This window comes from Amphiura filiformis, chromosome 9 (genome assembly GCF_039555335.1).
Source record: "Amphiura filiformis chromosome 9, Afil_fr2py, whole genome shotgun sequence".
NCBI lineage: Eukaryota > Metazoa > Echinodermata > Ophiuroidea > Amphilepidida > Amphiuridae > Amphiura > Amphiura filiformis.
In genome coordinates this window covers 23,107,115-23,129,847 of record NC_092636.1, presented here as the reverse complement: position 1 = coordinate 23,129,847, position 22,733 = coordinate 23,107,115, and the positions used below count along the sequence as shown (strand labels likewise).

Here is a 22,733-nt window from a genome sequence, read left to right as displayed (position 1 = left end):
AAGTAAGTGGAATAGTGTGGAACGGGGCTGCTTCTGCTTTTCACACACTTTGTTCAAGAAACAGGTCTTGTTCCACACTATTCCATTTACTCACAGATTTTTTGTGTTGGGTGCCAATTATTGGGCTGTGAATGTGGTCCAGGAAGCAGTTCTATGTCAGTGCATTTTGCCGTTGTGTCAGTTGGACAACTGTTTGGTTACTGACCAGTGTTTAAAGTAGAGTATTAAAGTAATCCTGTGTGCAATTTTTGTTCATTTTATGGACAGGATTTTAAGATATGACCTTGTGAAAAATTATAAGTTTCTTTTTGAGGCCAGTTTATTTGAAAGGAGAAGGGGACCATCCTCGGTTCTGATATCTATACAATCACTTCCAAGTTCCAGAGGACCTTGAGTTGAATGCCCAAACTGATGGATTCTGGCAGTGGAATCACAGAGAAGTAGAAGTACATGTATGATCCAGTTCTGATATCACAGGTCGAAAGTCATCAACTAAAATTAATCAAACGGCTCATTATACTGAAGAGAGTTGTGCAGTATGAGATTTAGTATCCAAAATTAATGCATAAAACAGTCACGTTAGGAATACAATTTAGGTGACCAAGAGTTGTAATCATTTACAAAAAGATTCCAAATTTAAAAGTAGAATGAAGTTCTCTGAACTCTTCCATAGCAGGGACTCAAAACTTCCACTCGGACTTGGATGAGATGGACTTGACTACAGCCAGAGGTGTGAGGTAACGATCCACTCCCTGAAAAACATATGCACGAGCCAAAGGCGAGCACCTCGCCAAATTTCCGGAAGTGCAAGGGGGTTTGTCCGGGGAATAGGTTGCAGGGTATCACCCCCTCAAAAAAAATCATCCAATCTTGGAAATGTAAAAAAAAAATTTTAAAAAAAAAAATTTTAAAAAATTGGTGTTTTTTTTTTACATTTCGGATTTTTTAGCCACATTTCGAATTCGGGAATTTCCGGAAGACTTACACCTCTGTACAGCATTGGTTGTTTGAGAAGGCAACATATTATACCCACCAGATTATTTTCTGTTTTCTTGGTGTTGGGAAAACATCCATCAATTTACTGGAATACTTCTTACACTAGTCTTGCTACATAGAATTCAAGGTTTTGGCATAATCTGCATGGCAGGATATTAATGTGTAAAAGCAATATTGCGCATATTACAAACATTGAAATTTGGCTACCTGGTGTACGTCATTGCATATTGTTTTATCTACTTCAGTATTCGCAGATACTTTATGGTTGCACAATATGCACAGGCTGTTGGTGTTACTGACCACAACATGTGGCAATGATCAGTCTGTGTTACAGTCATAAATAACATTAATTTGACAGGTGGATCAATCCGGTGTTTCTATACATACAACAGGTACCACTGGTTTTGGAGTACTATCTAAGAAAGTTCTGATGGATTGTGAAGTATAGGGTTCTCGCTCCATCTCTTGTTCTTCTGGTGCTTGCGTGCACTATTTTCGACTTCCGTGAGTTTATATGAGATGTTTCCGTATTCCCGAAGGAATGGACAGACGCCAAGTAGGAAGGTGCAGAAGTCCTTGCGGATACCAAACCACCCTGAAAATGATAATGACAAGTAAATTAGGCTTAACAAACATTTGGGGGGAATTAATTAAAAGCTCTGTTTCTGACTTCTGAATATGTATGCATCTATCCTATGACACACCTCATTTTTAACACTGGCAAAGAATCTTACTTAGTGTGGAATATCATAATACCGTATTTCGTCAAATAGTCGCCCCCCCTCAAATAAACGCCCCCACCACTTTTTTCAACCAAGATATTTCAAAAATGCCGATATTTACATGCTATCTTGTGTAGTAAGCTTACCAAGTTGCCCCATGGTCGATATAAGCGTCACTTTTTGGCGAAAATCTCGATTGGAAACCCGGAAGTGAACCAGAAGTCAGTGTTTCTAGTTCATAGCTCGTCGTGAGTTTTAAGTTTACCTAATGATTTTAACGGGAATTATCGTTCTAAAATTGACCTTGAATAAACGTCCCCCCCCCTTGGGAAAATGTAACGCCCCCGGGGGCGTTTATTTGATGAAATACGGTATGTAAATATCCTTCCACCAGGCTTCGCTACCATATGTGTATGGAAGGATGTGGATTTCTGTGTTTTTGAGGATATTAATTTGCATTTATGCTAATTATGTTGCACATGGTAATATGTGTAATTTATGCAAATTAATATCCTCAAAAATCCAGAAATCCATATCCATCCATGTACATAATGGTAGTGAAATCTGTTGTTGTGACATAACCTTCCATTACCAAAATTACAGGTCTGAAATAACTTGAGCAAAACGTTCTATTACATGCAATTGGAAAGTAAAGTGATTATAAATAAAGTTGCCTCCGGCAGAGTGAATAGATTTAGGACTAAATTAGGAGAGACTAAAATCAGGCCTTGCCGTTTGAGGCGAGCGCTCACCCAAACTCAGTTTTTAGTAAGCGTTTTTCCACTCGCCATAGACACTAAACATTGCTTGCTGCGATCACTCAGTAAATTGAATCCAATTTACATCCAAGTTTCAGTACTTTTAATGTATTCGTTTATCGTAATAAACTGTTCTTAATCCCTGAGAACGAAAGAAAGAGTGCCAACGGTCATGACAGTGCGTGTTTCATATTGGTAATTATATTTCATGACAAGAAATGTCCCGGGAGTCGAGCACTTTTTTACATGCAGTTGAATGCTTTTCAAAAGTTAATTTTACTTATGCAATAATATTATATTCAATCAATCAATCAATCAATCAATTTATTTCATCCATTCATTATACAACAATATAATTATGATTACAATGAGATACAATAATGATGTATTTTATATACAATAATATAATGGAAAAAGCTACTATTTTTATGAAAACGTCAATGAGATGGATGAGGACACTACTAAACGCAGACTGCAGCCCTCGGACTAAAGTTACAACATACAACATTTAACCAAAAAATAAAATACGCTCGGTACAATTTTCACTCAAAATCGTGCACTGAGTGCCTATGGACGAGATAGTGAAAGCAAGCAGTTATGGCCACAAGGCTGGAGTGAAATGATACATAATTGGAAAATATAAAACTGATGGTAAACTAAATAATGTACCAACAAATTAGGGTGCCGACATAAAGCTGACCTGATAGCAAGAAGTGAGAGACCGTTTTAAAGTAGTAATGAAACATGAATGTAATTACGATTCACTTGGCAAATATTTTCCAAGGAGATGTTTTTTCATGTGTTGTTTAAAACAGCTACCGAAGGTGCGCTTTTCAGGATTGGTGGTAAATTATTCCAAAGTAATGCACCTTGGATTCTGATGGTGTTATATGCAAGGCACGTGTTGGTTTGCTCAATATGGATATCACCTGCATGACGAGTGTTGTAGTTATGCCTTAAAATAAGAAGCAGCTGAGTTCATAAGAGGTGTTAATTCAGTGTTTTTATTATGATTGTTGAATAAATGGCATGCACGCAGCTCCAGTGTAAAGGCATTACTCGCAACTACAAAGTTAACAGCTCGCCTATTCTAGAGAGTGATTCGACCACTCGCCTAACATCATGCTAGCGAGTGATTAACCACTCGCCTTTAAAATCTAGACTGTAAAATGGACCTGAAACTGGAGTATGTAACTTACAATGATTTCCTCCTCTCTGACCAAATGATGTTGGTATTAGCACCAAGAGTGAGATGTATAATGGAGAGAACACAGCTACAAATGGGTACAGGTTGCTTTCATCCAGTCTATTCACCAACAATATCTACAGCAAATAAATAACAAGCAAAGAATTAGCACCAAGAGTGAGATGTATAATGGAGAGAACACAGCTACAAATGGGTACAGGTTGCTTTCATCCAGTCTATTCACCAACAATATCTACAGCAAATAAATAACAAGCAAACAATTAGCACCAAGAGTGAGATGTATAATGGAGAGAACACAGCTACAAATGGGTACAGGTTGCTTTCATCCAGTCTATTCACCAACAGTATCTACAGCAAATAAATAACAAGCAAACAATTAGCACCAAGAGTGAGATGTATAATGGAGAGAACACAGCTACAAATGGGTACAGGTTGCTTTCATCCAGTCTATTCACCAACAATATCTACAGCAAATAAATAACAAGCAAAGAATTAGCACCAAGAGTGAGATGTATAATGGAGAGAACACAGCTACAAATGGGTACAGGTTGCTTTCATCCAGTCTATTCACCAACAATATCAACAGCAAATAAATAACAAGCAAACAATTAGCACCAAGAGTGAGATGTATAATGGAGAGAACACAGCTACAAATGGGTACAGGTTGCTTTCATCCAGTCTATTCACCAATAATATCTACAGCAAATAAATAACAAGCAAACAATTAGCACCAAGAGTGAGATGTATAATGGAGAGAACACAGCTACAAATGGGTACAGGTTGCTTTCATCCAGTCTATTCACCAACAATATCTACAGCAAATAAATAACAAGCAAAGAATTAGCACCAAGTGTGAGATGTATAATGGAGAGAACACAGCTACAAATGGGTACAGGTTGCTTTCATCCAGTCTATTCACCAACAATATCTACAGCAAATAAATAACAAGTGAAGAATTAGTAATAGCTCTATACTGGTACGCACACCAAGAGTGAGATGTATAATGGAGAGAACACAGCTACAAATGGGTACAGGTTGCTTTCATCCAGTCTATTCACCAACAATATCTACAGCAAATAAATAACAAGCAAACAATTAGCACCAAGTGTGAGATGTATAATGGAGAGAACACAGCTACAAATGGGTACAGGTTGCTTTCATCCAGTCTATTCACCAACAATATCTACAGCAAATAAATAACAAGCAAAGAATTAGCACCAAGTGTGAGATGTATAATGGAGAGAACACAGCTACAAATGGGTACAGGTTGCTTTCATCCAGTCTATTCACCAACAATATCTACAGCAAATAAATAACAAGCAAACAATTAGCACCAAGAGTGAGATGTATAATGGAGAGAACACAGCTACAAATGGGTACAGGTTGCTTTCATCCAGTCTATTCACCAACAGTATCTACAGCAAATAAATAACAAGCAAACAATTAGCACCAAGAGTGAGATGTATAATGGAGAGAACACAGCTACAAATGGGTACAGGTTGCTTTCATCCAGTCTATTCACCAACAATATCTACAGCAAATAAATAACAAGCAAACAATTAGCACCAAGAGTGAGATGTATAATGGAGATAACACAGCTACAAATGGGTACAGGTTGCTTTCATCCAGTCTATTCACCAACAATATCTACAGCAAATAAATAACAAGCAAACAATTAGCACCAAGAGTGAGATGTATAATGGAGATAACACAGCTACAAATGGGTACAGGTTGCTTTCATCCAGTCTATTCACCAACAATATCTACAGCAAATAAATAACAAGCAAAGAATTAGCACCAAGAGTGAGATGTATAATGGAGAGAACACAGCTACAAATGGGTACAGGTTGCTTTCATCCAGTCTATTCACCAACAATATCTACAGCAAATAAATAACAAGCAAACAATTAGCACCAAGAGTGAGATGTATAATGGAGAGAACACAGCTACAAATGGGTACAGGTTGCTTTCATCCAGTCTATTCACCAACAATATCTACAGCAAATAAATAACAAGCAAACAATTAGCACCAAGAGTGAGATGTATAATGGAGATAACACAGCTACAAATGGGTACAGGTTGCTTTCATCCAGTCTATTCACCAACAATATCTACAGCAAATAAATAACAAGCAAAGAATTAGCACCAAGAGTGAGATGTATAATGGAGAGAACACAGCTACAAATGGGTACAGGTTGCTTTCATCCAGTCTATTCACCAACAATATCTACAGCAAAATAAATAACAAGCAAAGAATTAGCACCAAGAGTGAGATGTATAATGGAGAGAACACAGCTACAAATGGGTACAGGTTGCTTTCATCCAGTCTATTCACCAACAATATCTACAGCAAATAAATAACAAGCAAAGAATAAGTAATAGCTCTATACTGGTACGCACACCAAGAGTGAGATGTATAATGGAGAGAACACAGCTACAAATGGGTACAGGTTGCTTTCATCCAGTCTATTCACCAACAATATCTACAACAAATAAATAACAAGCAAACAATTAGCACCAAGAGTGAGATGTATAATGGAGAGAACACAGCTACAAATGGGTACAGGTTGCTTTCATCCAGTCTATTCACCAACAATATCTACAGCAAATAAATAACAAGCAAAGAATTAGCACCAAGAGTGAGATGTATAATGGAGAGAACACAGCTACAAATGGGTACAGGTTGCTTTCATCCAGTCTATTCACCAACAATATCTACAGCAAATAAATAACAAGTGAAGAATAAGTAATAGCTCTATACTGGTACGCACACCAAGAGTGAGATGTATAATGGAGAGAACACAGCTACAAATGGGTACAGGTTGCTTTCATCCAGTCTATTCACCAACAATATCTACAACAAATAAATAACAAGCAAACAATTAGCACCAAGAGTGAGATGTATAATGGAGAGAACACAGCTACAAATGGGTACAGGTTGCTTTCATCCAGTCTATTCACCAACAATATCTACAGCAAATAAATAACAAGCAAAGAATTAGCACCAAGAGTGAGATGTATAATGGAGAGAACACAGCTACAAATGGGTACAGGTTGCTTTCATCCAGTCTATTCACCAACAATATCTACAACAAATAAATAACAAGCAAACAATTAGCACCAAGAGTGAGATGTATAATGGAGAGAACACAGCTACAAATGGGTACAGGTTGCTTTCATCCAGTCTATTCACCAACAGTATCTACAGCAAATAAATAACAAGCAAACAATTAGCACCAAGAGTGAGATGTATAATGGAGATAACACAGCTACAAATGGGTACAGGTTGCTTTCATCCAGTCTATTCACCAACAATATCTACAGCAAATAAATAACAAGCAAAGAATTAGCACCAAGAGTGAGATGTATAATGGAGAGAACACAGCTACAAATGGGTACAGGTTGCTTTCATCCAGTCTATTCACCAACAATATCTACAGTAAATAAATAACAAGCAAAGAATTAGCACCAAGAGTGAGATGTATAATGGAGAGAACACAGCTACAAATGGGTACAGGTTACTTTCATCCAGTCTATTCACCAACAATATCTACAGCAAAAAAATAACAAGCAAACAATTAGATGTATAATGGAGATAACACAGCTACAAATGGGTACAGGTTGCTTTCATCCAGTCTATTCACCAACAATATCTACAGCAAAATAAATAACAAGCAAACAATTAGCACCAAGAGTGAGATGTATAATGGAGAGAACACAGCTACAAATGGGTACAGGTTGCTTTCATCCAGTCTATTCACCAACAGTATCTACAGCAAAAAAATAACAAGCAAACAATTAGATGTATAATGGAGATAACACAGCTACAAATGGGTACAGGTTGCTTTCATCCAGTCTATTCACCAATAATATCTACAGCAAAATAAATAACAAGCAAACAATTAGCACCAAGAGTGAGATGTATAATGGAGATAACACAGCTACAAATGGGTACAGGTTGCTTTCATCCAGTCTATTCACCAACAATATCTACAGCAAAATAAATAACAAGCAAACAATTAGCACCAAGAGTGAGATGTATAATGGAGAGAACACAGCTACAAATGGGTACAGGTTGCTTTCATCCAGTCTATTCACCAACAATATCTACAGCAAATAAATAACAAGCAAAGAATTAGCACCAAGAGTGAGATGTATAATGGAGAGAACACAGCTACAAATGGGTACAGGTTGCTTTCATCCAGTCTATTCACCAACAATATCTACAGCAAATAAATAACAAGCAAACAATTAGTAATTGTTTTATAATAAAAAATTAAAAAAAGCACACATGTATAATAATACAAGGATATAATCAACTCTACCATATCATTAGGGGGTTATTAAAACTTCCAAATACAACTTCGGGAACTTGCAAAATATGATTTCCGTTTTAAATACAACTCCAAGGCAGGACCCATAAATACAATGAAATTAGATCTGTCATGCAAGAATGCGATTTATATATAAACATTTTACTACATAATGTGGCGATGAATTGGATGTTAAAGTTAGAATGGGATTTATCCACGCAATATAATGCTATGCCATGGACATTTCTGCATTTTGGGTCACCTTTTCTTTGAAGAAAAAATGGGACGTCAATTTAGAGAGAATACGATAGAAGTGTTCTAGTGTGCGACACAGGTTGTTTCTCCCCTTTCCAAAAATTGCATGCCCGGGCCATTTATTACAATAAATATGCTATGTATAAATAGGAATATTCTAGACAAGAAAAATGTCATGTCAAGAATTTGACATTTCCTTAAAGGGGGGGGGGGGAGTAACCCTATTGGTTTTGGATATGGATTGTCTTTAAAACTACATAGTAATATCAAATATCGTCCCCTTTATGCTGCTTCGTGAAAAAACGAGAGTATTTTCAGCGTAAATGTGAATAAATAGCAAAATTCGCAATCCAATACCTTGGTATGCGTGAATTGCATTCTGGGCAGGCAAGCAACAACATGTGCCGTAATTCCCTTCGTCATGTGCCGTGGGTGCGTGGTGCACTGACATGACAATCAAGCTCCACTAGTCACGTTCCGATACTAAGCAAATGCTAAGTTGTGACACTAGTTTTAATAATTATAATAGGCCTACCACTAACCACAACCAGTTTTGTCTTTCGTTCATGATATATTTTTGTGTATAAATGATGGCAATAGCCATGCCATTATCGGCGAAAACAAAACAGACCTGACGACAATGCTGCAAATGCACGTATTGAACGGATTTTTTTGTTTTTAACTCTTTTTCGTAAAAAAAAAAAAAAAAAGGAAACAAAATATATTTCCTCTTGGAATATGTACATTTCAAATGAATGTAAAAAACTTTGGGTTAAAATGGAGAGGAAAAGAGAACTGTTACCGCATATTGAACCGGGTACCTCATGGGTAAAACATAACACGCTAACCAATTGAGCTGTTTATCCCGCTTCGTCCATGACAGAATTTTTCAGGCGGCGGATGACATGATCGAGCCGGCAACTTGTGAAACTGCATTCATTATCGAACCCCAACGGTTTTAGCTTGTATTTATATTATTTATCAACATAGGCCTATTTGTTTGTGATATTTCAAGCGTTTTAAAATTTCAAAATAATCCCATTCAATTACACGGTTGACGATGAAAATTTACTGAATTTAGAGAATGCAATGCGGCCACCACCTGGAATTTTTGGAGCTATTATACTACCACCGTAAAGCTGGAGTCTCCCGGGGAGTCTCCTCAGCAGTTAGTGTGGTTCGCTCTTTTCACAGAATGTGAATGACGCAAAACAAAAGTAGCTGTTGAGGAGACTGATTATTCATTCATAATTCCCTACCCAGAAATCCGAAGTACTTTTAGTATTTAGAAATTGGTAGCCTGCAAAGTTTCTTGCAAATGTTTTTCATGATTTCTCCGGACTTGGGGCGTCAAATTTCAGGATAGTAATGAGAAAAATAGTATCTATTATGTGATACCAAAACCTCATCAACAATGAAAAATATCGGGGGGATGATGCTGTCGATCGGGTTACGGACCTTTAACATCACACAAACATATAGCTTACCTCAAATGTTAACAATGGTATGACAAGCGCCATCGCAGTAAATGCAGCCATGAGGTGCGCTCTTCTTTGCTCTGCCATGATTTCTGTAGCACGTAATATTAGTATTGACCACACAATGTAGTATAGAACTATGAGACACAGTAGGCACATCAGTATCCAGATAGGAATAAATACAACCTGCAAGAATAGCAATCACAAGATTTTTACATTTTTTTCATCAGGTTATCAAATTTTTTTATAACATTTTATATAGACAATACACCCAGACCTACCATACCTTTTAAGGATTTACTGAGAAAGGATTCACTTTCACTTTGTGTGGCACTATCCCACACAAATAAATACCTTTTATTCTTGACACTATGAAGTTAAAACTACACATATCCTAATCCTAACCTTAAGCCTGAAGACTAGGCCCCGGCAAAAAACGAGATATAAAAAAATAAAAAGCGAGATTTACCCCAAATTTGCTTTAAAAACCAAGATTTTCCCGGAAAATCACTGCCAAATGTAAAAAATATGGGGTCATTGGGTGAGAACATGACCTTTTTTTTAAATGGAATCTTTGGGTGAGAGCCGAAAGAGCGCAACAGAAACTTCGAAAATTGAATTTCTAGTTCTAAATAGCTTCAAATTTCTTTGTTTTTTCAAAATAAGTGATAAATGAAAGTTGCTGTTAAAATTGAACAAGTAAGGGTCTTTGGGTGACAGATCAAATGAAAAAATAGGGGTCTTCGGGTGACAGCGACACTGAAAAAGGGGGTCTTAACAGTCCTACATACGCGTCACCTCCAATGTTGGAGTGCCCCCCCTCGGAATAAACTACTACAATTTAGTATTCAATTACCTTGACATTTGCACTGAAACTACACACTGGTGAGTGCATTTAAATGACATGAATTGTCAACACGGCATGGAACTCAATGATTTTCACAAGTTTTTACGTCATTAAACACCTTGTTTTATTGCTTATAAAAGCGAGATAATTACTCAATAGCAAGAATTGCGGCGAGAAAACCGAGACTGCGTTTTTTGCCGGGGCTTACTGAAGACCTAATAATAATTCTGACACTTCGGGCTGCCAGGCCTTATTTCAAGTAAAATTTTTACTCATTTTAGAGTAAGTGACATTGCTGATACAGTTTATGCTCTGATGAGCACAATCACCTTACTGTGGAGGTGCTCACAAATTGGAGGTGTTATACCCACCTCTCTACAGCTCAAAGACAATGTTTTTGAAGCTCCAATTATAGAGCTTGGTACAGTTGCAATAAGGCTCTAAAACAACTGATACACATGTGTATAATATGCACAACTCCACAGTTTGAATGTGGATACATACACACATTATAGGCAAACACTTACCGACCAACTCCATTTGATAAATCCGTCTAATTTTAATGCTATGAAGATGAATTGTAAAATGTTGATAGAACACATGGCTTCAAGCTGTTATGGAAAGGAAAAAAAAGGAAGATACATTGTATTACATTGTAATTTGTTGTTTAAAGTTGTAAACTTTATGATCTCAAGGTTTGATGGACCAATCAAAATTACTTTGACTATACATTTCAGCAAGGTCTTTCCGCACTACAAGTATTCTGCCGACTCGGCACTGTTTACAGTGTAAACACAGAAGTGGGGTTCTGATTGGCTACTTGAATCACAACATCAACATCACCTCATTTGCCGAAACTGCATAGCATTGTGTGATCCAGACTTGCCCTGGTTTTTTAAGATGATAATCGGGAAGAGTGATGCAAAAGGACATTGTCAAATAGTGCAAGAGATATCCTTAAAATCACTATTTCTTATACCTATGTATATAAGAATATCCTGCTTTCAGAAAAAAGAAGCATCGTCAGAAATCACAACTTGTATAAATGTTGAATCTGTAACATCATTGCAAAATACTAAGAGAAAATTCTAATCTGTATAAAAATGGGTCGATCACAAGTCACAAGAACTGATCTTTTACATATTGCACTGTCCTTGTTCTGAAAGTTGTTGAGCCAGGGGTTTTGGAGTCCAGAAAGACTAAAACTTTGTGTGCATTTTTGACATACTTGACCTGAACCATTCTACAATGGAAACTCGTTATCACAAAATCTGATAACCCAAATTGGTTTTTAACTCTCAAACATATGTACAGTGGTGTGCGTAGCACATTGAAAGTGGGGGGCCAGGTTGTTCAGTTCCCCCGAATGGAGTCTGATTAGGAGCAAATTTTGATGTTTTTAATGTTTTCCCCCCCCAAATTTTGATGTTTTTAACATTTTCCCCTCGAATGACCAACAAAAATGGGGGGGGGGCCAATGGCCCACCTGCCCCCCCCCCCCTTTGCGCACACCACTGAACATATACCTTTATACATAGTGACCTGATATTACAAAAACTAAAATCAGAGAGCCTGGAAATTTTGTGTTAAATGAGGTTTCACCGTATTCAGCACATAGTAAATTATGGATTCAAACAGGCACTTGGTATGGTAAAAATATAATGCACAAACAAACCCAACTCTAGACCCTGATACAATACTAATCAAAGGCTCAGTGGCGTAACTAGGGTTGGTAGCGCCCAGGGCAAGAAACAAAATTGGTGCCCCTACCCCCCAATTCTTTGAAACAATTGCGCGCGGATTCTGGACAATTAAGGCCTACCACTAATTAATTTTGGTTACTAGAAGTTGAATATAAATCGGTCTTAAAAAATGTTCTTTTAATTGATTTTGTACTGAAATGCGCGCGAAGCCCACAAAAATTTTGACTTTTATCACTTAGAGGGGCGTAGAATCGATGCTGAATTGGTCAATTTGGCGCCCCACTAAGGGTGGCGACCGGGGCATGTTGGTGTATAGTTTATGTCACATTTTTCGACCAAGTTCCATTTGACTTTCATACAATGTATACATGTATGTTTTGTACTGGGTAGTTGCTTGCAATCAAACTTCATATAAGAATTCTTTTTAGTGTACCCACATGCTTTAACTTTGCTTACCTCTAAACCTCTATCATGTTTGAAACCCCAAACACATGCTGCGATGGAAACGGGTGATGTCAAAAACAACGGCATAAATACAATGAGCCATAGATGGCGTCCTTGATACCTGTATGATGACATGCTTAGTGCATTGCCCACGCTGTTCATCTGATCGCATGCTAAGATCTCAAATATGAAGAGGAGTGAGTTGAGTGCCAGGCAAATGATGATAGCTTTCATGTCCACATACCCTTCTCCTTCAATCCTGCAATGGAATTGAGAGTGATATAAGCAAGGCGCGCATATGATTAATTTAACCCACAACATTTCACACCAAATATGCAAATTCATTTCAGCCCGTTCTAACCAAAACTTAAGCAGTAGGGCAGAGTTTTGTGTATCAAAATACATCCAGACCTTGCCAATCTCACTATGCTTTTTAAGTTCTTTGGTAAAATTCTAAAGAACTGCTGGTCTAAACACACTCAGGGCTGGAAATGACTATCACCGCAAGCCTGCCAAGACGTTTGTCTGAAGCCAGCAGGACCTATGGATTTTTTTCACCGAAGTATAGCATTACCCTGTTGTTTTATTTGCATGTCTGAAACAGGGCAACATTATAAGGTTACAATTTCATTTAGGGCCAGTACATATTGATGAGGGCCTAATATTTCAAATGCAATTGCCCAAATGGCCCTCAAATGTTTTTATCACATTTCTGACCAAATTAATGAGCTTATAAATTTATGTCTTCACAATGATATTTAATTTTTGGCCCCCACATACAAAATGTGGGTGTATAAATATTTGCAAACCTTATTCCCATATTTTGACTGACATTTTATTAGCAGATTTATCAAGGTCAACATTCTTTATATATACCATCCTTTGTTGTGGGGCCACCTTAATTACAAACATCGTAATTTTAGTTACAAATAAAAGGACTCTGCAAAAGTGCAACATAATTTGGAACTCACCGCTATTTAACAATCAATGCACACATCATGCAAATAATGGGCTGCTCTCATCCAGGTTGTCATATACCAAAAGTGTACATTTTGGCAAATATTTTCCCACCCATGGGCTATTTTGTGAAATACAGTGGCTGATCACCCTGCAGCCTGTCTATTTTGAGCCCTGGCTCCTTTCTTACCTGAACTCTGGATGCCTCCACCACACATAGCCAGCAACCACAGCTCCCGATATGACCAGACCCTTCCAAAACCACAGCGGTAAGAATACCAACCAGTATGTGCAGCTGATGGTGCCATCAAGGCGTAGAGCAAATAAAAAGGCGAACAGCAGTAAACACGAGTACACCAAGAACTTACTGTAAGAGAGAATGTTAAATGAATCCATGAATCTATTTTTTGTGACTGATGCTTAATTGTAAGAATTTTCACCAAATTGAATACCTGAGTGGAAGAAGGGCCCAACTCCATCAAAACTGTTTTTGAGATATTAAGAAAAAACTTAATATTTTGAAAGGTTTTACAGACAGAATGTTTTCATCTTCAGGGGACCTTCAATACGTGAACATACAATATACATTCGAAATTATATATGTTTCCATGGCAACGGTACAGGTCTTAATACGAATTGGAGTTGGGCCCTTCTTCCACTAATATACTGCAAGTACCAGTTCTGTAAGCAGATGTGTTATAAATAGCTACAGAAATCCATTAATTGCACAAGTAGAAGCATGTAATATGTAAGCAAAAAAGCTTATTGTAGTGAACCGCAGATTTCATGGATGAACAAAAAAATTCCTCTTTAACCCAATATTTGTGGAAGAAGGGCCCAACTCCATGGAGTTGGGCCTTTCTTCCATGAAAACCATGATTAAGTGTACATGGAAGACTATTTAGAGCGTGGATTTTGGTTCATCTTTCACACACAAGGAAGAACAGTCTGCTGGCAATAAAATGATGGGTCTAACTCATTTTCGTAAAAAATTGGGAGTTGGGCCCTTCTTCCACTCAGGTATTCAATTAATACTCATGCATGGAAACCGTCAAATTTGTTATGCTCACTTCTGGGTAATTTTGTCATTTGCATGTTTGGAAGGAAATTCACTAGTTTACTACCGTACATTTTTTTGTATACAGTAGGCCTACGTGATGTTACCATTTCTGTCCTGTCCATGTTCATACTTTCACATTTATGTACACTTTGGCTGCTGTTTGTGCAGCCCCATCTGCAATTATGCATAATTAATGTTTTTTCCAAGTTATGATGACAAACTTCACACCAGATTTTTTTTTTTTTCACAAATGTGGTACGGTATGGTATTTCACTGTAAGCATAGCGTTGAACTTTGAAGCGATCGGAGACCTATTTAGAATTTGGCATTACAACATGGAAAATTGCACTGACCAAAGTCTTTAATTTGCAAAGTGGACTTGAGTGGTTTAATTAAGGCATGCAGTAATGTGTGATCGCACACCTCAAAATGCACTGCCTGTATTTGCAGAGCAGACACAATATTATCAAAATATCGCTGATTGCATACCATTATCATGATCGCGATACAATGTTTATTGCGAACATTATTGCATGGACAATGACACGGTCATGATGAATTTTGCTCGAGAAGTCTAGCCATAAATTTGCTCACCGATAAAGCTTTACATTTGAGGCTTAGAGACCTTTGCATTCAAAATCTAGTCGGATTCGCTGAAGCATGACACGTGTAGAGCAATGGAAGTTCAGATTTTTTTTTTTTTTTTTTTTTAACATTTCAATTTTATTCATAATACACATAAAACAGATATATTGAAAAGAATACATTTAAGGCCAGTCAGGAGGGTTGAGAAGGTACATGACCAGGCTCAAACATCCGCAGGCATATTAAACAACAGGACAATACAACACATAAATGCAGTTTATAAAGGAATACATCAATAATATTATATTATAAATTAGAAGTAATATTGCATAAAAAATGTTGACAGGGACCATGATGGGGGATCACATCAAAAATGTTGCTAAAATTGCAAAAATTTTTAGACTGTTCAAAATTGGCAAATTTTACTCAAAAGATATTGACTCATCGAAATAACTTTCATCCAAATTTCAACATTAACAGAATAAATAACATCCGCTGCAAAAAATGTCAACATTGTGTGACCGAAAAACCATAGAAATGTACATGTACCGTACTCTAGCATCGAATGCTTAACTATGCAAATTCGAAGCAAGAGTGAAGCTGAATTGGGCATGTGTGGGAAGGGTGCACCGACTGCACCGCTCAGTCCGACACGCCGTTAGTTCGACACGCCTCTAGTTCGACACGCCGTTAGTCCGACTACACAAATTCCCTATAGTGTGTCAGTCCGAAAATGAAAAATACTGCGCTAGTCCGAAAATGAAAACCAATGCAACAGTCCGACTCGCCGCTAGTCCGAATCAGATAAATAAGAGGCAAAGTTCCTGTGCTTTGTATCGTTCGATCGTGCCCATGTGATTGTGCCATTTTTTTGTGCTTCATCTTTCAGATGATGATGGACTTTGCCAGTTGGTGAATGGTTTTTATTATTTTCTCATCTATGATTGACGGCAAGTTTCAAGAAGCGACCGTTATAAAATGGGAACGATGAACAGCATGTTAAACAGCACATAAAACAGCGGGATCAAAATTCAAAAAACGTGGAAAAAAACATAAAAATATACCATTTTAAACAATCATATCAAGACATCCATATGCGGATAGTTTGCCGGAGTTTCTGCAGATTTCTGGACTACATTAACATAAGTTATTTATGTGCTTTAGAGAAAGAAGAATTTTAAGTTTTTGACAATTGGTCATGTGTCGGTAAATGGCCAGTATAAGCTTATTTGCGAAACAAAATCTAATATGGCGACCTGTAACTCGGTATCCGATAATGTCATAATGTTTAAAATAAAGATACCAAGTTACAGTTACTGGAACTAGCGGAGTGTCACTCTAGCAGCATGTCGGACTAACGCCCTGTACCCGTGTGGGAAACTGACTGATTCACTAAGCCTAGGGATCCCAACCTAGTCCTAGACTAATAATAGAATATTGATTTCAACGGAGTATGAGCTGTATGGAAAAAAATATTTATAATACAGGGTGTTGACACTGTGCGTAGTGAAGCCAACACTGCTTAGCAACAACTTTGACAAGGACACATACCCGGACGCAAGCAAGCAGATATGTTTGTGTCTACGGAACATGTCGCATTTGACGCGGGCGATAACGGCGTAGCAATCACGCAAACGAGCACGTCAGACATGTATGCGATATTCTCCGCGCCTAGTAACCCCGTCAATATCACCTTGGATACGGGGCTTCACCTCCCGCTGTGGTATGGGATGGGCACGTCTGGCTTCACTTGAAGCGTTGAGCAGTATTGCTACAGATACAGATATGTCTATGCATGTATTGATGCAAGTCTAAATTATTTATTTATGCCAGTGATGCCGGCATGCATACGATTGATTTCTCACCTTGGATTAAAATCTTGAAACAAGCCCTTCAAGTTCATGGTTATTAGACTCCACATTGACGTTGTGGTTAATGTTTTGAGCCTATACAATCGGTGGTTTGGCGTAGTTTTCACACAAAATCCATGCCCTAATTTCTTCTTTCAGTGATAAAAATCACAAAATTTATGATACTGGTGTTTGCAGATTTTATTGAAACGAAATGATATTTATTTTGGTGAGATTAATATTGAAAATATTTTCAAAAAAAACTCTACTCTGTTTTTGTTTGGATGATTACAGTAGTTCTTTCAAAACAGACAATTACTCGTTTAAATGCAGTATTTACTTCTATAAATTAGCATAATTATTTCTTTGGTATAAACGCTGGTGTCACATGCACTTCCGGTTTGAAAGGCCTGCACAATACACGTACCAAGGAAAATACTTTATGAATATTTAGTAATGACGTCATGATAATTATCATTGGAAAAAAGAAGGGAAAAACTACTTAAACATGGTTTAAATATCAAATTATTCTTGAAGTGCATTAATTTCATGAAAAATGAACAATAATAATTAGCTTGCGGTCTATGACTTTTCAAAAAAAAGTTCACACTAAGCCCATTGTTGCACATGACGCACATGTTGAATATTTATTACATTACAATTTGGCTAAGATTACTGAAGCATACCGTAAAAATCAAAACAAAATAATATTTCAAGCATGCATGCAGAATGAAGCTACTTGAGCAGCTGCAGCTGGGATGTTGAAATAATTGAAATACCATTTTTTTAACAGTATAACATCTCACAAGGGTGAGAGGGCAAGTATGTTGACATGTAGATAAATATTTGTGATATATTCAATTATTCTTCTAGACCTCATCTGTATTTCCTGCACTTTTTAATCACCGTTTATATCTTTGGCATGCCATGCACATGATGCACATATCATATGGTGGTGGGCCGTGTATTTGTGTTTTGTTATTACTGCACCGGATGTGATACTGCACCACTGGGCGCGATACCAGTCTTGATTGGTCTACCCAGAAATCCTGTAGATGTAGACTCGCTGAGTCTCATGGACGCCGTTCCTATGTCCATCAGACTCGTATTTCCCATTTTGGATGTCAATGGGAAATACACACTTAACGATTCTTGCCAAGTTAGAAACTTGAAAAAATTCTTTAAAATTTCATCAATGTATATAAAAGTGGTACCAACCGTATTGTGCTTGCTAATTTAAGACTCGGTTGAAACAAAATTAAGGATCGAAAGCATTTTAGTGTCCAAAAAGGCAAAATTATCGTCAAAGTTCTGCGAAATCGGCACCCTTATGAAGGGTTCAGAATTGAATCGAAACGAAAATATCCGATCTTTGCGATCAAAAACACAAAATTACAACTTTAAACATACTAATGACAAAAAACATTATTACCAAACAATACAGAATAGAAAATTTGACATCATTTTCTCAAAATATTGAAAAAATGTGCTCACTAGACATCGAAAAAGTACGCAATCCAATTCCCGTTCAAACGCGTGAGAAACTGAAAGTGCATAATCCCGACTATGTAGATGTAGATGTATTCATGCATAATGGCTTACAGGCGTATTTCGTGATCCTATAGCATCCTCTATTTATGTCATTTTTCATTAGATATCCACCCAAAAAACCTATTCCCAAAATTTCAGTTGATTCCGATTTTGCGTTCGCAAGTTATGCATGATTATGTGTATTACACTGCTCCATAGACAATGGCATATCGTTGTAATTTCGTTCTGGTGCACCAGAACGAAATTCAAATTTCACGATATCTTTTTGCTAAACGAATTAATCTGCAAGAAATATTTTGTACATAAACATTATGTAGCCAGAGGTTTCCAGTGATATAAAAATCTCTTTTTTTTTGAGAAAAGTGGGGGGATGAGGCTGTGGATCACGAAATGCCCCTTTAATGCATTTAAATTACCAGCCAAAATGGAGGGCAAAAAGATGCATGCATTATTCACTTCCATACCGTCCATGACTATGTCTGGTTCCATACAGCAATACACAGTATTGCTGTCTGGTAAGCAGGTACGAATAATTCCGCGTGAATTCAGACGTCGGAGCAGGTCAAACACAGGGACTAGCCTACATCCCGTATCCTACTATCACTCAAACAAGCATGAAAACAGCGATGCGGATATAGTATCATCACGGGACTGACAAATCGACATTTTTCGATGTTTGTGCCGGGGAATTTCAGACACGGAGTCTCCGCGGAGATTTCGAACATTCGTCCAAAGGTAACCAAAGGGTTGGGGATCGCATTTTAACTATCACTAAATGTTTGAATTGCGGTTGGCTAAAAAGTAGACAGTTTAGGGGACTGTAATTGGTGTAGATGTCACATTTTGAACAGTGGCGATAAGTGACCAATTTCATGCTCAGCACAAGTGTTTATCTTTACTCAGGGTAGTCCATGACTAGACTACCCTGAGTAACTAAGGATACACACTTGTGCTGAACGTGAAATTGGTCACTTATCGCTCACTGTTCAAAATGTGACATCTACACCAATTACAGTCCCCGAAACGGTCTACTTTTTAGCCGACCTCAATTCCGAAACATTTTAGTGATACATGTAGAACTTTAAAAATGCGATGCCCAACCCTTTGGTTACCTTTGGACTAATTTGTAGAAATCTCTGCGGAGTCTCCGTGTCTGAAATTCCCCGGTACAAACGTCGAAAATGTCGCATTTCTCGGTCCCGGTGATGATACTATTATAACTATATCCGCAACGCTGTTTTCATACATGAATATGCATATCTCTGACCCTGTAAGGTCAAAAACGTGCCGTTGATTTCAACCAATCCGATCCACCGATTGTGATACTGACGTCATATCTGAGGTGACCAGGAGGCAGGAGATAGCCTACCATTTTGGTCAACTGAACTCGACTCGTGCGTTCTTTTGGTTGACATAAATCGAACAAAATTTTCAATAACGGGTAATAGTAGGATTTCAATTTTTTATTAATGAAGTTACTTGTAGTTTTGAGGAATGACAAAGTTGTTTTTGGAAACTTAGATGTTTGTTTCAACTGCTGATGTAGGATCGCAAGGTGAGTGAATTCGTGAAGAGATTTGCTTGTTTGAGTGATAGTAGGATACGGGATGTTAAACGTCGAACAACTGGATACAATGACAACGTATGGAAAAACATATGTTTGTAAACAATTTGAGGTCAGTATGAAATTGATATTTTATACAATTTGTACAGCTATCGAATCTACCCTATCACAAGCAAACGTACCTGTATGTAAAAAGTGCCCTTAAATACTGGACATCGCCAATAATATTTATGACAAATTTGTGTCCAAAACACGAAAAGTGTCCAGACCTCACGCTTGCTCTCTCGGCTACAACAATGGCGTAATCCATGTATTCCAGCGGTTCAAGCGTAGCTATGAATAATTAAGCAGATGACGTATTTACCAACTCTGATGATGCGTAATGACCTGACCTTGTTGTCAGACCAATGAGTTACATAGGTTTGATCCACCAGTCCCTTTACTGCTTACGCACGGTCGTTTTATTCCGCCATGTTTATTGTTTCGAGATCGGGCCAAGGAACTTAGGCTACACAACGTGCACAGCTCTGACAATTTCCCACAATGCCTTGCGCATTTCCAGAAGAAGGCCTGGCGATTTCCCACATTTCCGGTAAAATTGTAAACAACGCCTGACGTTTCGATAGGGAAAATGGAGATAGCAAAGTCGCATTTTACATCAAACAGCTGCAAGAGTAAAACGTTCTGAAGGATCGGTAATGATTAACAGCTGGTCTGGTGTATTTGAAGTTCATATTGAAGTTTGTATGTTTGTGACTTCGTATGTTATGTGCAATCTATAGATATTACAGGAAGCTTTTAAGCTTCACGCTGTTCTGCAATTTGTCTGTCGCTTCCGAAAATGTATGGGAGTTCTGGACATGTCACACCGGAAGTGTGACATGACCTCGCTGGACATAACGGGATGTAGGCTAGTCCTCTGTGTTTGACCTGCTCCGATGTCTCAATTCACACGGAATTATTCGTACCTGCTAACCAGACAGCAATACTGCGTATTGCTGTATGGAACCAGATATAGTCCATGACATGCCCATGACCATATGACTTCGGCTTTGCAAGGGCCAAGTTGCAAAGGACCAAGGTCACTATAGAAAAATTATTAATTTGTGTACATCGTAAAACATTCAAGTTTCAACTACGCTTGTTTTCCATGACTAATCATGCTAATACACGAGCGTACAACGCTGCTCTCTACGCGTCAATATTATTCTTGGTTATCTACCTTTCTGCGTACTACAGCCACACGTCATTGATCAACAAATAAGTTATGCACAAATCCCGAATATTAGCACTTTTGGTAACGGTGGCCCACCGAAATTCCACCAAATTCTGGCCTGGGAACAATGTTGGGTTTTCTGTAACTTGTTTCTCATAGATAAAGGGTCCAATTTCTATTTCCAACTGCTTTAAATGGTCAAATGAGAGTTTTTCTCAAAGTTTGTGAGAAAAAAATGATTCTGACAATTCGTTGCGAAGTACCAGCTCGTTAATTACGGACTTGTCAGAAAACTGCAAAATGAGATGGGGTTTTTGAGGCCTAATATAATCTTACCTGAGGGTTGTTGATGTTTGGTTATGGTCAGGTATGATTATTTAGCAAGTCCTTAAAAACCATTAAGTAATGTTTGAAAAAAAATTGCCATGGTAACGGGTCGATAAACATTGAAAATGACAAAAAGGTCCATAATGTAGGCCCGGACAGTTAAGTTGCCAAAAAAAATTAGCGAAAACGGCAATTAATTCGATAAAAATTGAATTTCATTACATTTTTAATTACAGTTAATATTTCCTGATATAACCAACCATGAAGATAGTAGAGAAGATAGTGAATGTGTACAGCATAGCTGCTGTTGGTGTGATTTTAGCAATATGTTATCAGACGGGGTTTCTGCAAACATTACCAAGGGTATGTACATGTATGTGTAGTGGTAGTACTGGTAGCTATAATCGGAGGAGCCAGAGATAAAAGTACTGGTTTGTAGGCATGGGCGATTTCGCACCCTGCGATATATCGTGATATTTTAATAAAAATCCTTATCGCGATGACGATATGTAGAAATAGTGACAGGCGATATACTTATAATGGGTCTCCCATCCACTCAGCAGGCCACGATCAACTAAACGTTTAATGTGCATGAGGGCAGCAGTGGTCTCCCATCCACTCAGTAGGCCACGATCAACGAAATGTTCAATGTGCATGAGGGCAGCAGTGGTAGCTCATCACAACCCATGATTGGTCAGTAGCTCATAAAAAGAAGGTTGATTCATCTGGTGCCTTCATCAAAGAAATGGAAACACAGAAAATGGCGACAAAGTATGTTACTTTTACAAGGTAAAGCAATTTTTCTAGGCATTGTTGACATGGTGCTTCAAGAGGGAAAGATTTCTTCAATAAAGAAACTTAGGAATTGCAGAAAATGGCGACAAATTATAGTACCTTCTG

The 22,733-nt window shown here is 37.7% G+C and overlaps 2 protein-coding genes across 2 annotated transcripts in view; one reads left to right on the top strand and one right to left on the bottom strand.

The window, feature by feature from the left end:
* Positions 1-967: 967 nt before the first annotated feature.
* Positions 968-17,419, bottom strand: LOC140160754 (transmembrane protein 185A-like). The gene is given in 8 exon segments (XM_072184054.1): positions 968-1,485; positions 1,488-1,591; positions 3,676-3,799; positions 9,739-9,915; positions 11,104-11,187; positions 12,736-12,982; positions 13,871-14,047; positions 17,191-17,419. Coding segments are annotated over 8 exon segments (1,095 nt in total). The 5' UTR covers positions 17,247-17,419; the 3' UTR covers positions 968-1,359.
* A 472-nt stretch (positions 17,420-17,891) lies between these two features.
* LOC140160753 (sorting nexin-25-like) overlaps positions 17,892-22,733 on the top strand; it is a 40,367-nt gene continuing 35,525 nt past the window's right edge. Inside the window, exons 1-2 of the mRNA XM_072184053.1 lie at positions 17,892-17,997; positions 22,070-22,196. Of these exons, the coding sequence (XP_072040154.1) occupies positions 22,095-22,196 (102 nt within the window). The 5' untranslated portion in view covers positions 17,892-17,997; positions 22,070-22,094. The remainder of the gene's footprint in view (positions 17,998-22,069; positions 22,197-22,733) is intronic.